Source organism: Semicossyphus pulcher, unplaced genomic scaffold (assembly GCF_022749685.1).
Source record: "Semicossyphus pulcher isolate SPU_LCO1_2020_fin unplaced genomic scaffold, fSemPul1.0.p SCAF_4, whole genome shotgun sequence".
Taxonomy (NCBI): Eukaryota; Metazoa; Chordata; class Actinopteri; order Labriformes; family Labridae; genus Semicossyphus; species Semicossyphus pulcher.
Window position 1 is genome coordinate 34,090,185 of NW_027211715.1, and position 16,595 is coordinate 34,106,779.

The 16,595-nt window shown below is 44.2% G+C and overlaps 1 protein-coding gene across 1 annotated transcript in view; it reads right to left on the minus strand.

Moving 5' to 3' along the window:
- pde4dip (phosphodiesterase 4D interacting protein) overlaps nt 1-16,595 on the minus strand; it is a 90,246-nt gene that overhangs the window by 10,416 nt on the left and 63,235 nt on the right. Inside the window, exons 21-29 of the mRNA XM_069679487.1 lie at nt 14,012-14,124; nt 13,719-13,885; nt 13,045-13,345; nt 12,797-12,959; nt 12,513-12,629; nt 11,442-11,913; nt 9,020-9,255; nt 8,830-8,878; nt 681-949 (exon numbers count right to left, since the gene is read on the minus strand). Of these exons, the coding sequence (XP_069535588.1) occupies nt 681-949; nt 8,830-8,878; nt 9,020-9,255; nt 11,442-11,913; nt 12,513-12,629; nt 12,797-12,959; nt 13,045-13,345; nt 13,719-13,885; nt 14,012-14,124 (1,887 nt within the window). The remainder of the gene's footprint in view (nt 1-680; nt 950-8,829; nt 8,879-9,019; nt 9,256-11,441; nt 11,914-12,512; nt 12,630-12,796; nt 12,960-13,044; nt 13,346-13,718; nt 13,886-14,011; nt 14,125-16,595) is intronic.

Sequence of the window (16,595 nt, forward strand, 5' to 3'; positions counted from 1 at the left end):
GCCAAAAAGAAATTCTCCGGTTAAATCTCTCCATGAAGCGCTGCAGGGAACTAAAGATAAGCCAATCAGTGGAGTGGGCGGGATTAATGCTGTTGCCAAGCTATTTTTAAGCTCTGTGTCAGAACCATTGGTGAGTTTTAAGAACAATGGGGACGATATAAGAGACAATTATTTTTAAAAACAGCCTTTACATGCCTTTTCAACATCACCCAACTGTGCAGTTTGTTTATACCTGCCCTGTTCCACTCTTAACCCCCCGGTGAAAACAGTAAGATGGCATGGGACTCTCGTAAAGCACGCTGTTTGACCCTGTGGAGGCGCCTTACGTCCAGCATTTTCATCTGCTCACATCAGATTGTCTCTTAATTTTTTAAACTATCTCAGCTGTGACCTAAAAAGTAAGAGGTCTCCAAGGTGAAAGAGAAACAGCTTCGATGTGACGGTCACAGAGCTGGCTGAAGTGTGCACTGTTACCTCCTGCAAAACCATGCAAGCAGGGAGAAGTACAGGCATTTTAGGGATGCCTATTTTGGCTTTGCTATGCAACAGTGTAGACTAAACACAACGTTAAATTAGGTGAATGTGTTGGTCTCGAGTAAATGTTCAGAGACATTGTCAGACCGATGATTTACATGAAATGTAAAGAGTTAAATCAAGACACGTCTGTAACTTGTTCTCACCTGTGCTGAGTCCGGTAGAAGTCTGTGTTTCCTTCTGACCGAGCTCGCTGCCAGCCTCCACATCAGAGCAGAGCTCCAGGTCCTCGTTTGTCGATCCGTGCTCATCGGACACATAGGAGATGCGATCTGATTGGTCGGTGGTGTCTGAGAGGGCGTGGCCGCTGCAGGGCGTGTCAGAGCGATGAGGATGATGGTGGTTGTGATGCTGGTTTAGTTTGGCGCGGAGGGACTCAATGACTTTGTCCTTCTGCTGCAGCTCCTTACTCAGCCTGTAAAAACACACACACAGTATCTATAATTAATGTGTGTTTTACTTATCAGTCAAGTATATTCCTTACAAGATAATTTAGTAAGACCCATCAAAATAAGTACAGAAATGTCAAAAGTTTAGTCTTTTTACCAACTACATAATAAAGAATTATATATTATATTAAAACAGCCAGCCAGAAACAGCTGGTTTTTTTCTCTCTTTTAAGCAACCAGACTCCGTTCACAAAAACAGTAGTTTAACTGCTTGCAGCTCGGGATCTGCTGGTCTACCGCTGCCTCGATCTGTTTGTTTCTTCATGTTGTTGTGCGGCTCAAGTGTTTTAAACAGTTGGTTTAAATCAAACACAATAGTTTTGTGACACACAATAACACAAGAATATCTTCCTAAGTGAGACGGCAGTAGACCAGCAACTCCCTGTGTTCTGTGAGCTTAAATTACTGTTTCTGTCAATGGAGTCTGGTGGCTTTGGGGAGAGCGATGTAATGTAAAAAGGATCATACTCTAAAAAACAAGGTCAAACATTGTACGGATAATTTCCTTAATGTTGTCAGACACTTAGTGTAACATGTTGAGCCGGTCAGAGGAAAAAAAATACATTTAGTGGATGTACAGAATTACCCTTTAATCAAATTTTTAAATCTATAAAACTGAAGTTATGTAACGCTCATCACAGTGAACCTTGCGCTCAGAGTACGTATGAACAGCTTCATAATCTGCCTTGTGATTTACAGGCTAAGAAGCATTAATAAGCAGTGAGGTACCAGGTGTGTGAGTCACCTGCCCGCTAATCTGCACTGTCCCTCTGAGGCTTTACTGACCGCATCGTGATGCTTTAGGGAAGCCTCTTAGTGACACATGACGCATGACACCACATCACATCTCACAGGTAACAATGCAGACTGACGCTGTGATAAGAACACCACGTTAACACTGACGCTGTGTAAGCGCCTGAATAAAGAAAGTGAAAGCAGACACACAGACGAAGGTGAAGGAACGACAAGACTGATAACAAGTGGTGTGTGCACTGAGCCCCCTACAGCTGATTTCATTAACAGTGACATGTTGGTACACAGATGCCGTGGTGAAGGTCATTCATCTAAATCAATGACAGGATGATACACACACCCATGCTATAAATACACACACACACACACACACACACACACACACACACCATGCTTAGCGTTTTCGGGTACATCAAAGTAACGACTTCTCCTCTGTGTCTTTGTAATTACTTCTTTTTGATTAACATGTGACTTAAAAAGAAGCTAAAAAAATAAACTCTTGGTGAGTAATCAGTCTCTTGTGTTTGCTGGAGACAGACAGCATAGTTAGCCTAGCTTAGCATTGCAGATGGAAGCAGTGGCAAACACCTAGCTTAGCTCTGTCGGAAGTTATTTTGTTCCAAGCCAAAAGAAGATACGCTACATGCGCTAAAAATAAGCGTACCATTTAGACAGGAAACATGGGCACTGGATGGGTCCTTAGTGGGCTACATGCTACCCTCATTGGTTCAGTAAGGAGTCCGTCAAGGGCCCTGAATCAACCAATCTTTGCTAACCCATGTGGGGCCTCAATAGAAACTAAGTTTGGTGGGTGGGTCTATGCTTCTTGCATCAGGTTGCATAGTGAAAAAGATGTGCTGAATATGGTGGGTAAGTCAGGACGTGGTTAGCCTAGCTTAGCAGCAGAAGCAGCTAGCCTGGCTCTTTAAGAATTTGTACCCTGCTGTCTGTACCTGTACTGTACTTATCGTAAAGAAGCATGTTGTAATGTGATCTTGAAAAATGCTTCATGAAATAATATTATTTTTTGTTTCTTTGCATCTCTTTGTCCGTCTTACTTGTCGAGTTGCATCAGCAGCGCCCTCCTCTCCCTGTCGGTGAGTTTCTTGAGGAGCAGCAGCTCTCTCTCCTGAGCCTTCCACTCCCACAGAGAGAAGGAGAACAGCGAGTCTCTGTACAGCGGGCTGCTTTTTGACAGCATGGCCTTCCACAGAGGAGCCATCTGCCCCCCTCAGCCCCCCTCTGCTTCCCCAGCCGACGGCCCTCTGCCTGGGCTACTGACTGACCATCCCTCCCCTGTTTTCACTCCTCTCTCTCAGACGCCTGCTTCGATTAAAACTTTCTCTGTTGTTGTTATTCCTCTCAGCCGTGTCACCAGAGGTAACCGAACGTGGCTCATTGGCGTCACTGCCGAGGTCGTGACCCCAAGGCTGTGTGTGGCAGCAGGTACAGCGTGAGCACGGGATAAAGGGATGGAGGGATGACTGAACGTGCAGGCGATCAGAACAGGTGAAAAGCAGAGTAAATCCTCAGATTAGGCTCAGGGCTTCCCAGGGAGATGGATTTTGGTGGCTCGCTTTACGCACACACCGACACACAGATCCTGGGGGTGTTTGGGTTGGATCACAAGTCCTACCCCAAACAAGTCAGATATTAAGGCAAGGCAAGGTGAACGTGTTGAGTATGCCCGCTGAAGCCAGAAACAAAGATGAGGAATCACAAAGCAGAATTAAAAGATTTCTGCATTCGCTGCATCAACAGGATGACGTCCAAATGTTTCAGATCCAGCCAAAGCAGATCAGTCAGATGGTTTGATGATGGGAACAGCTGCCAGCATGCATCCAGGAGATTGTCTGCTGAGTGCCGCTCACATAAAAGCACAGTTTTAAGATTTTGTGAAGCATGAAAACTAATTTAATTGCTAAAATACATTAACTCAGTTGCCTGAGGAAAGTTGCAGCTGCATAGTAGGATTTTTTCTGCAACTCCCTTCCTGCTGTTGCACGTCCCAAAATGAGTCTTTTTAGCATTGAAGTCTTGTATAGGGAAAGCCTCCTATCCCACCAGCAGCCGCAGCATCAGCCCCGAGGGAGAGATGTAGTGACGAAAGAGCAACGCAAAGAGGCAGGGGAGGCAAAGGAGGAGGGGTATGTTATTAAACGGATGTCCGGATCCTGCGGGCTCGTGTGTTCACGCTGCACTGCCCACCGGAGAAAGAGAGAAGCAGAAGCTGAATGAAAGATCGTCCACAAAGCAGTTCGTCCTCTTTGTCCCGCTTGTTTGTTGGTTTTCAGAGCACATCTGTCCACTGCAGGAACGTGAAAGCTTCCTCTCTAAAGGCAGTTGTAAATGTAAAAATGTGTCCCAAGATGAGAGAAAAAGATTCCCACAAGAGGAAAACTTGAAATCCAGCTTTAGCTTGAAGAAAATCAAAGTCAGCACTGCTTTATTCATCAATAAATCCAGGTTTAAGATGAGTAAACCTCATATTACTCAGATCCCCATGTGCTGCTCCTGATACACGGTGGCAAAGTGATGCTCTCTCTGCCGAGCTCTGTCCCTCTGCGGCTTCCCCTCACGTTTCCCTCGCTCTAACTCCCTCCCTCTCTCTCTCTCTCTCTGCGTTTAGCTGCTCCTGACCTATTTCCCTCCCCATCGGAGGTTTTAATAACTTAACCTGATTAGAAGCCAAGTCAACATGCGCCAGACCGACGCAGCGAGCGAAAGCCTCAGCATCCCTACGGCATCAGTGCGATTACGTCGTAGATAAATGCATACATACGTACGTTCATCTTGTTGTCTCTTACAGATTTATTTCCCCTCATGAGGCTTTCAGTTTGTAAAATGTGCCTGATAGTAAAACAAACAGTATATTCTGTGTGTCAGACAGAAGATGTTTACGCTACAGACTGTATGAGATGTGGATGTAACCACCGTGTTGTGGCGTCACTCACTGGTTTGTGGACTACTATTTTAAAGGCTCAAGTTTGGCATTATATACGTCGCCGTCATAGTTTTTATGGAGCAAGAAGTGACCATGTTTGTACAAGCGGTTGGAGCTGGAGAAGAGCAAATGCTAGGTTATAAGCTAACGCCAGTGCTAGCTTGGTTAGCATTCATGGTCACGATCCTTCTTCCTTATTACAAGAAAAATAATAAGTAGCTGAGGTATTTTTCCTGTTTACACCACTTTTCTGCAAGAATAATACTTCTACAGATGCTCAGTTACCTCAAATACCAAGTTCACACATCACAGTGCAGCTAATGACAAGACTTCAGCTGTTCACTTCTGCAGTGCCTTCCTGTGTTTTTAGAATATAACACGTTGGGACAAGATGTTAGAGCTGGAGAGGAGCAAATGCTTAGCTATCAGCTAATGCTCTCGCTAGCTTGGTTAGCAGCGTGCATCCATAATTCAAGGAACTGTAGTATTGATTGGGATGCTAATTTTGGCTAGTAAAAAACAGGAAAGAAACACGAGTGTCTTGTAGCATGACACTGAAGAAGAGTAGTACCAAATTTATGTTAGCATTAATTAGCAGGTATTATGTGTGCTCATCATACTGAAAGTGTTAGCTTAGCTCTACAGTATCTTATTAGCTAGCTAATGAGCTAGCCTGGGGCACAGACTGTATTTCTTGATAGCTTAGCGTTTGACAATCCCTTTCTACGTTCTAGCTCCACCCCCTCATCCATATATGGTCACTTCCTGCTCCAAAAACAACAAAGATGGTGACAGCCCAAATGCCAAACTAAAGGCATCAAAACGCTCGTCCACAAACCAACAGCAGTCACGTCGACTTTATGTTGGCTTCCTATAAACACGAACTGCGTGCTGAGGCTGTTAAAGAGGTACACGAGGGGAACAACTGAGATATGTCGGCAGTGAACATTTTGTTTTCAATCTGTCTCACTAAAACTGACGTCTGGGTCGTTATGTTTCAGCTTGTTTTGCATTTGTCCCACATGAGCGTCTGTGCATCTGCTTGTTTAAAGCCACAATATGTCACACAGTCACAGTGTGAATTAAGTCGATGCATAGGTTAATGCACAGGCTAACCCCCCCCTCACACACACACTCACACACACACGCTGTATGTTCACTCACAATCAGAAGGACAGTTTAAATGAGATGGCCGTCACAGAAAACACACTCGCTAATTCTCCCTCACATCTGGTCGGCCATCTGTGCTGCAACATGATGTTAGATTACTGCAGGCCTCTCTCTCTCTCTCTCTCTCTCTCTCTCTCTCTCTCTCTCTCTCTCTCTCTCTCTCTCTCTCTCTCTCTCTCTCTCTCTCTCTCTCTCTCTCTCTCTCTCTCTCTCTCTCTCTCTCTCTCTCTCTCTCTCTCTCTCTCTCTCTCTCTCTCTCTCTCTCTCTCTCTCTCTCTCTCTCTCTCTCTCTCTCTCTCTCTCTCTCTCTCTCGCTCTTTCTATCTCTCTGAGGGGGCACTCTAATTAATCACTGAGCATCGCTTGTTTATCGGGGTGCGACCAGAATCTCAACATTTTCTACCCAACAACAGCGCTCAAGAAGAAGAACATGTTTGTATGTTTAGCTTAAACATTAAAAAATGTGTGCTTAAATAAAATAACAACAAATTATCTGTCAACTATTTAATTTAAGTTTATACATTGTGACTGTTTCCACCTCTCCAGCAGCCACGTGACTCTTTACGTCGCACTCAGGTAAAAATCAGAGAGCCGTGTTACGAAACAGAATTAGGCGTCGTGTTACACGTGACTGAACATCCAGGACATTCATCGCTCATCCAGAAGAGGTGGACACAAACTGAGCTTTCATATATGGCCTGAAAGGGACAGGACAGTGTGTAAAATATTCATGACATACAGTACATCAATTATGTAGCACCTAAGAAGCTTAATAAGCTGTTTTACTGCAGACTTAGTCCTGAGCACCTTCTAGGCCCGGAGAGACCTGTTCATGCGGAGGTTTAAGGATTATTTAGATTATCTAGAGTTTAATGTTCATTATTGTAATGTTTAAAGTTCCTCTGTACCAGTAAAGTAACGGCCCACCTCTACTGATTTCGTATGAAATATGGAGCCTCTAACGTCCAACATTAAGCTATGCTCACGTGTTTGTACATAAGACCCTAAATAACATGTTTTAACACCAGGTAATACTGCCTGTGATCCAGCAATGCATGCAGACGCTCACATTATTAGGTTATCTACTGTGACAATCAACCAATCAGAAATGATCAGCAATGTGAGCCCGACCTCCATGGTTCATGTCCTCTCCGAAAGTACTACCCCCAGAGCAGGAACTTTTTGGGGGTAAAATAATGCCCCTGGAACTACATGAAGACCCTGGTACCTGCAGGGAAAATGCAGGGACTGGGTTCCTCAAAAGGTTCCTTTAGTCCCTGCAGTGGAAATGCAGCTTCAGACACATCTTTACCCCACGGCCAGCTGGAGAACCCATCAACATGTCCACTTGATGACTCTTACGAAGCAAAACTAGGAGCTCAAACGTGTTACAAAGATGCACAGATGGTGGTTTTATCTCTGTGTTGTTACTATGAGCTGCACCTTTTACGCTACACAACTGCATTTTTAATTAAAACAGTATTTCTAGAGCTGCTTCACTACTGGTCAGGAAACCAATTCTGTAATAAAAACAAACTTTTGTTCGTCTTGTGTAAGTGTGTTTGACCTGATCTCACTTTTAGCTCTCCTCTTCCTCTCTCTCTCTCTCTCTCTCTCTTTCTCTCTCTCTCTCTCTTGCTCTTTCCTCTCTCCCTAATTAGCTGACCGATCGAGCGGACAGTTAAGGTCCCCGCTCGGACATCCGCTGTGCTCTGCTGGTCACGACTCCCCAGCAGACATTAATGAGTTGGCTGTATCAGATGAATAGGTGGTGGTGGAGGGTTACCCAATCACGGCTCTGCCCTGCAGCATTGTGTGTGACATCAGAGGGCTTTGAGGTTTTGTAATGCAGTGATGTCAGAGCAGCTTCCCTGACATAACAAGTAGCTGAAGGGGACCAACGAGACGTCAAGGCAGCTACGGCGGCAGGAAATAAGAGCTGACATGAAAGAAAGCAAAGAAATAAGACACGTGGCCTGAAGAGCTCGGAGAAAGGACGAGGAGTACAAGACAGCGTTTGAATGACAATGAATCGTGTTAAACGTTGTGATTCATCCCCTTACGCAAACAGTTTGTAACCAGACATTATGAAACAAGGCTGCAAATGTGGTATTCACAAGGCGAACTGGGTGATGTAGGAATCGCCTTAAACAGGAACACAGCTCTACAACAAGGCGAGGGGTCGTTAGGTAGCATCACTAGCTGCTGTTTTTAAAGGGAAAAAGCAGCTGTAAATGTGTCCCAAAACTAGCCACATACAAATCTAAATTACATCTCCTCCATTTCTTTCCCCTTTGTTGGACTTAGAGCTACAGTCTCACGATTACCAGGGGCTATCTTGGCAGTTCAACTTGCAAAAGAAAGATGAGAGATGGATGTTTCAAATGCACTTTGAACGGTCAAAACCAGTCAAACCACTGTGGAGATATCAGCGTCTAAGTCAAGAAAACAAACTCCAAATTGTCATCAAATTTGTGAGCCGAACATCAGCAGGCTGTAAGCAGGTGGATTAATGTATCTTACATTTCCCCCAATCTTAAAAACATTGCTGGAAACATGAACCCTCCCAGGTCTCATCGATGTGTCAAAGACAAAGGCACACAGGACCGATGGACCTCTCCTCACACTGACTTGAAATGTTTTTATGTAACTGTTGCCAAAGAATCCATTACGAGGTACATTCAGAGAGATATCTATCGGTGCCCTTCCAGCTGCCACTTCCCTCCCTCATTAATGAACCAATTATCTCTGACATTAATTATCCAGTGAGGTCATCTCTCATTATCGAGTGAACCTCTGATTATACGGCCCCGAGGACCAAACATCAGCCAAGCATCAAACACCAATACTTTCCACCGAGCGACATCGAGCCTGCTGTAACTCAGAACAGTAACAGTGACGCAACACACATGAGCAGGCAAACACACACACACACACACACACACACACACACACACACAGTAATTAATGAGCACTGACCGGATGGCGAGCAGCTCTGTCTTCTCATCTGGATCTTCAGCGTGATCTCCTGTTGGAAAGACATTATCTTATAAAATAATCACACTTTAAATGAATCAGACAGCCTAGTGATGAAATTTGTCCCTTCCCAGCCTCCGTATCTTGTCTGTATCATGTTGAATGATGAGGGTAATAGAACCAGAGCACTCACGCCCGCTGATCTTGCCGCTGACTCTCTGTGCGAGCGCGCCGCTCTGAGCCAGCTGCTCCCTGAAGCTCTGGCCCATGTAGTAGTCGATGTCGTTGGCCCTCAGCAGCTCCTCGAAGGCCTTGGTGGTGTCCCCCAGGTGCTGGGTGAGGATGTTGCACACGCCCCGACCCTCCCTCAGACGCTGGCGGAGGTGAGACAGCTCTCTGGCCTGAGCCTGGATCAGAGTGTCGAATTTACTGCAGACAGAGAAACAGAGAAATGAGTGCCTACAGAAACAACAACACCACGACACAACTCCTCGTTCTACTCATAATAAACCATGTAAGTCCTGTATTTGTAACTGATCATATTCAGCTGATTTATAAGGTAAATTAAAGGGCAAGCTGACACACTTACTCTATGCCACAAAAATATTTTAACACACACAACATTTCCACACCATTCGGTCTTTTTTCATGGGAATAATGTGTTTTGTTTTTTTATATTTACCTGACAAAAACCAGAGTGGTGTGGAAATGTTGTGATCATTAAAACATAATAAAGTAAGTGTGTCGGCCTGCCCGTTGTCTCCCTTGAGGCAGCGACAGACAGGCAACTCCAGCGGTCTACACGGTTTGAATTGGCGTTTTTGTCAATGGAGTTTAGTGTTTTTAAAATGAGTGATGTTCATATGATACTGAGGGCTAAACAGTGACACAAGCATTCATCTCTCTAAAGAAGGATGCTTGTGTCACTGCATGTGGATGGATATGCCCTGTAAGTCAGTAAGTAAGTAAGTAATGGAGTAATTCCATTATCTATTACGTTTCTAACAGGGTTCCTTTGATCTGTAACCTAATACATTTCAAGAGTAGCTTTGCCAACACTCTGCAAGCTGCAAACCTAAAGACAACCTTGTGTCATGTACTTGGGAATAAATTGAATAAGCATTTTGACAGCAGATGTCCCTTTACCCTTTTTAAATGTAGTCCTGTCCGCCTCTCACCGCCGCTTACTGTTGCTAGGTTACGAAAGTTGTCTGACGGCACTTCCGCTTCCCTCGGTGGTGACCGTTAAGTCTGTTATAAATCGCTCTGTATGCTAAAGATTTGCTTTTATTACAGGAAATTTAACAAAGAAAACGTAACAACAATTAAAGGAATGTAAACTGTACCCTCGAAAAAACGAAAGGATTAACTTCTCCTCCGCCATTGTTTTTGACAAAGTTGATACCGGAAGTCCCGCCCCTTTTTGATTTTGGTTGGTCAGTGAGAGAGAAGTGACGTGATAAGCGCGGTGGTGAGCCAAAAGCTGAACTTTCTTTTTTTTTAATTGAACATTAGGAAAGAACAAAATAAACACAGTTTCAAAAGTTGAATTATTTTCAGCTGAGAGCGCAGCGACAAAACATCTGACGCAGAGGGCGTGTTTCCGCTGAGGACACTGGGCGGTGAAACTCTGAACTGCATTGATATTGTAAAGAAAATAGGCGCTTTCGGGGCAAAAAACGCCTGTAGTGGACACAGGCCCCGAGTAGTCCAAGAACTTCTCTGCATGACGACAGCGCTCAAAAGCTCTGTAGCATTACCCTAAATTTAGAGTCCCAACTTGTGTCTCTGTCTTTAACACGTGAATTTTTATAATTCAGAATACATTGAGCTCAGGTATCGATGCAGACTCACTTGCTTAAAGGTCAGGGTGCACACTGACAGGTCAGGACCTCAATCAGCCTCGACAGCACTAAAGCTCCACCACAGTTTGTTCACACATTACAAATGGGACAGTTTGTTCTCGGCCTCGTGTCGGGTAATCCGTCTGACTTCCAGGCAGCTGAGTTTACGGAAACATCTGTGGTTCATGTGATTAACATGGACGGATGCTGACAGGATGTTTGATTCCTGCTCTGATTAATGATCACTGTACACACTGAACTGTAGCAAGGCGCTGATAGCTGCTGTAGCCTACTCTTCTTCTTTTCTTTTTCCAGAGAGAACGTTATTATGATGCGAACTTTGGATGTTCAAGCACACTTTAGACAAATCATCATCATCATTCGATCATTTACATTTATTTTAAGATATTTTAGGAAGATTTATTCCTGTTTTTTGCTCCACTCTGGTTTAAATTTGTTGTTTCTTCCACCAAGTTTACATATTTTTTGAATAAATTCCGAATTATTTCCATTTCCATCACACAGGAAGTGTTCCTGTACAGACTTTTCACATTAAAAGCCTTCAAGTCGGTATCATTCCTGTGAAACACTTCCAGGACGTGCAAAGCACATCAGCACCAAAAGAGATTTTCATACATTAAAAAAGTATATTGTATTTTTTCTTACTTGTGACTTGACTTAAAAAAAATCAAGGAACATATTTCCGTCTGTTTTTAAATGTTTGTAACAGTTTCAAATAAAGATTATTTTAACAACAAAGTCTTCACTCACCCGGGCCAGGCTGCAGACTTTGCCTCCTCGCTGACAGACTTCTTGCCTTCTTTCCTCAGCTGGTCCTCCAGAGCGTCCACGCGGGACATCAGCTCCTGCAGGCCTCTGTCAGGGTGGGGGTGACGCGGAGAAGCCAGAGGACCTCCGTCAGACGACTGCCAGCCCTCGTCCTCCTCCGCCCCGCTCTGGGAGGGCGAGGCCTGGAAGGACCAGTTGACCTTGCGGGGTGTGGAGGGTCCGCAGTCGCTGGATGTGGAGAGGGAGCGGAGCCGGCTCTGGAGGCCGCGGATCACTGCCTGAGAGCGGGACAGCTGGGAGCGGAGGTCCTCCACCAGCCGCTGGAGAGAGGACGTGTCGTCGCTGTAACCGGAGCTCTGGGTGGTGGTTTTAGTGAAGGTGGAGCTGCTGCTGTTGGCCGGCCACCACTGAGAGCCGAGGTCCAGAGAGGTACACATCTCCAGGTCATCGAACTCTGTCAGGGAGGAGACATCAGATGAATCAGGAGGAAATGTACGTTAGGGATGAACACTTAGTTTCAGTCAACGTCCCCTGTTTTCTTCTAGAATCAAGTACACTCAGGTACCTGTGCAAGATTAGCATGGCCAGGCGTGAGTAAGAAAAAGACAGGAAGAAGATTATTTAGTTTTTCTGCATCTTAAGAATAAAGTCAACATGTTTGAAATAAAGTAGTCAAAACAGTTTGAGAGCAAAGTACATTGTGGAAAGTCATAAATTACTGCAAAAGGTAAAATGCAAAATAAATAATAAATACAAAAACATTTTTTTATATTATCTAAAGTATAAGGAATTTAAAATGGTATGATTTGGCCTGATGTTTAAAGGAGCAGATGGATTTAAACAGACTATGTTGATTTGATGATGCTGCAGTCAGAGCTGTCCTCTGCTTCCCTCTAGTGGTCTTGTGGTGGTACGACAACTACAAAGTGCCTCTAATGCTTTTTCCTGGACAAGTGGTGATTTTGTATGTTTTGAATAAATTATTAAACATAAAACTTTCTTTTCCTAAAGTAATCAAAAAGCAGGCCACTGTTCCATCTGCAGACGTCGTACCTGGGCTGCTGGTGTCTTCCCTCTCGGCCTCGTTCTCACTGCGGCCGCACGTCTCGTAGCCCAGATCCTGCAGGTCCACCTGGATCTGCTTACTGTCCTGCTGCACGGCTGTCTCTGCTGCAGAGACACAGAAGAAGAAGAAGAAGAGACAAAAGTTACACTTGCATGTTTGATCTTTTTAATGATGTCTATTTTATTGTCTTTTAGCTGATTTTGCAAACTAGACATTGATGCAATCAGACGTTATGGACACATCATGTAAGACTTCAGATGAAAGCACTCACTGAGCAGCTCCCTGTAGTCTTTGAGCTGCTCGGCCTGAGCCTGCACCGTGGCCTCAGACACCATCAGCCTCTCCCGCAGATCTTTGCTCTTCTGCTGCAGACGAACCGTCTTCTCAAACTTCACAGAGGACTGAGCGGCTGAGAGCTCGCTGTCCGCGCCATCCTGATAACAAACAAGGAAATAAAGGTCATGGCTTTATTTACAGGGAAAGTTTTAGTCCTTGTATATCCGGGATGTTCTTCTCTACCTGTGAGGAGCTGTTGAGCAGCTGCAGGGCCTCAGCTCTGTGGTTTGCTCTGTGATCGTCACTGGGTTGGGTGTTTGTCTGTGAAAGAGACAGCTCACTGTCCCAGGCCTCCCACATCTCAGAGCTCTCCTCCGTCTCTTCTATGGTCACATCCAGCTCCTCCTCTTCTTCCTCATCCTCCTCCTCCTCTTTGCCGTCCGTCACCTTCTGTTCATCCCTCTGTTTCCTGTCGGGCTGCAGTCCTTCAGTCAGGTGGTGCTTTAAATCTTCATTCTCAGCTTGAAGGCTGAACAGAGCTTTCCTTTAAAGCAGACAGAGACAGGCAGTTACAGCCTGTCGCCCTCTAGTGGCTAACGATCAGAGCCACAGACAGGCTCCTATTGTTACTCAACATGACAGAAAGGATCCATACAGAGAGAGACCTTTTTGTTACAGAGGAAGATGATTTTTTTTAATCACAAACAGACGTAACATCGCTTTCTTCAATGCCACCAAACCAACAGGAGGAAATCGAGCGATTGTTTGGGACTATTTTCAGCGGCGGATTAAACCACATTTTACAACCACACTGGAGCTTCATGGCACAGAGGGAGAAGCATCAGTACTTGTTATAGTAGACATGTATTGTTGGTTTTTGTGTCTTAAAATCTTTGACCAGCCTCATCAGATCTTACCTCATCTGTGAGAGTGAGGAGAAGCCGGCCTTCTCCAGCTGAGCCTTCAGCTCTCCCAGCTCTCTCTCCACCACCCGCTTCTGCTCCACCAGCTGTTTGACCTCCATCAGACCCTGCCCTTCGAACAGCAGATCTGTGCATGGAGCCTTTCCTGCACCTCCAGAGCCCTGATCAGACACAATGATATAAGTATGAGACGTAACTACCTGTACAAGGACTGTCCGTATCGTTTTCTCTTTAATTCAGTGATAACATCAGGACTCAGTGAAGAGCTGTGTGAGCTGTATCCATACCATGCTGTCGGCCTCAGACTGGAACCTCAGCTTGGACTCGTCCTCGTCGATGCTCTCGGTGTACTCGCTGTTCAGATCCTCCTCAGCCTCGTCTTCCTCCTCCGAGCTCAGCTCTGCAGGAAGCGGGAACAACAGTTAGATTTCTACCAACACAGGACCTTCTTCACATCTCACTCATCTTCGGTTTACTTTGTGACTTTGTACAATTCAGCAGCTGTGAGTGTTAACACAGAGACCGTCATCCAGCTTTACTGTCATCATCATGCTGACTTGTGACGTAGTTTGCAACAACACGGTTGCTTTTTACTTTAGATTATAATCTCTTAACTGTGTTCTCATATAAACAGCTTGTAGTTCACTGATCTGTTAATCGTTCTGTCTTTTACATGCATGTAATCGTAGTTAAACTTCGACGCAGCGTTCACACATCTGAGGCTGAAGTTGGGATCTGTGCAGAGTGAATTTTGGGATGTAATCCAAAGCTTGAAGCCACTGATAAAGGCTGATGGATTATGGGTAATCTGAGTTTGTAAGGAAGGTAAACTCTGGCTTTGACTTTTCTCAATGTGGGTGATTAAATATATCAAAAGCTAAAGCAGGTGTGGCTCTTATCAGCAGAGTGATACATCCCCCTACACTTGGATTCAGTCATGTATTGATGTCAATTTCAGGTCTGCAGCGAACACACAGGACACAGAGGGACACAGAGGTCATGTCTGCCTGATTTGAACGGCCTGGGGGTCAGTTTCATTTCTACAATTAGAGCCAAATTAATATTTTTATAAAGACTGATTTGGAAGTTGCTTAAATTTTTAGCTCAGATCATTTTTTTCCTGATTATTTAAAGTGTGTGCGACTGTTTTGGTGATTAAAACAAGTCAGGAATTAGATGGGGATGGAACCACTAGGATTATGTGACCATTAGTGCTGAGATTTTGTTTAGAGCAGCAAATGGACAAATATGATACAGGAGGACAAGTTAAACAATGTCTGGGGAATTTGGACTTAGGACTTTATAAAAGTTTGATACGGGCTGCTAACTCTGCAATGCAAAAACAAGGGGAAGTTTGGTCACCGTCTTGCTGCGGGTTAAGGTCTTAATGGCCCCCAAAGATTTGAGGTGCATTCTCTCTTGTTTGCATGTTGTAGCAGCGAAGTGTATATAAACCCTGGCATGTTAAAAAAGTCAGCGTTCTTGCACAGACTTTAAACACCACCATTTTCTGTTAAATTAACAGATATGTTTTAGGGCCTAACGAGCCCAACAACTCCTGGTTATTTGATGTATTCTTTAAACTAATATTCAAATGTGTGTGCATGCTGTTATGCACATTTAAATCGTGTAGTTTTGTTGCTTGAGTTGGGCACAAACCCAAACAGGAGGGAGAGACAGGATGATAACGTTCATGTGAAGCTGGACTCAGTGCTTAAGTTACTGTCGTGTTTGTTAAGGGACTTAGAGACACATGGACTCAAAGCAGGGCAGAGAAGAGATCAAATAAACTTGGGCTAGACTTATTAAACATGTACAAACCATGAAAACGTCCTTCAATCACAAATGCATGATGTAAGTGCTGCAGGTTTATTTATTACATGATAGAAATTAAATATGACTCAACAAGTTAACCGTATAAAACGTATGGAGGCAGAGCTGACACACACAGATTGAACACACACACTTACTGTGCTCCAGTTTCATGATTCATATTAAACCACAGAGCTGCAGCGGATGGTTGGTAAATTGCACAAAGTCTCACAAAATCACAAAAGTAAACTTCCATTATAAATTTCACATAAACATTGTGGAATGTTCAGCATAAAATAAACGAGAGTTTAACTGTCGTACAAATCACAGCGCTCAGAAACATGCAGAGGCACACGCTCAGCAACACGTCTAAAGTAATATATCAGAACTGCATGCTGACCGAGTGTTACGAGAAAGAACATTTAAAAAGAGAACGACGCCGTTTATCCGTCAGCATGGAGAAACTGTTTCAGAGAAAGCAGCAGAAGAAATCGCTCTGAGACGTTTACAAAACAAACTAAATAATAAAAACACATTTACAAATCAATCAATTACATTTATTAATGATTAAAAAACTTTAATCTAAATTGGAAATGATCGGATCTGCATTTTGATAAATACCAGGAAATTAGTTATTAATATTTGAACACTCTCCAAACTACGGAAGCCCAAAGCGGACATGCATCCAAACATTTTATTTACTCCTTTTTCTCGACTTCTTCATCTCGTTATCTCGAGATAACAAAGCTGGTTTTCTCGTGATAACGATCATTTTCTGTCAGTGTAGAAAACAGACCAACAGGCTGCTCACTGATGTTACAGAGCAGGACACGCTGCCACCGCCCACACTGAGGAGGTCAGTTCAGCCTGTCTCTGTTTGTTTGGTGCTTTTGCAGCTCTGAGGATACGAGTTATGATCATCTGATGTTACGGTGCTGCAGTGCTGTTATCTCGAGATAACGACATAAATGTATAGATGCATGTCCGCTTAGGGCTTCCGTACCAAACAAAACCCGGTTAAACCTTTTTTTGTGGAGTGATTCTCAGTCCTGAACCCCT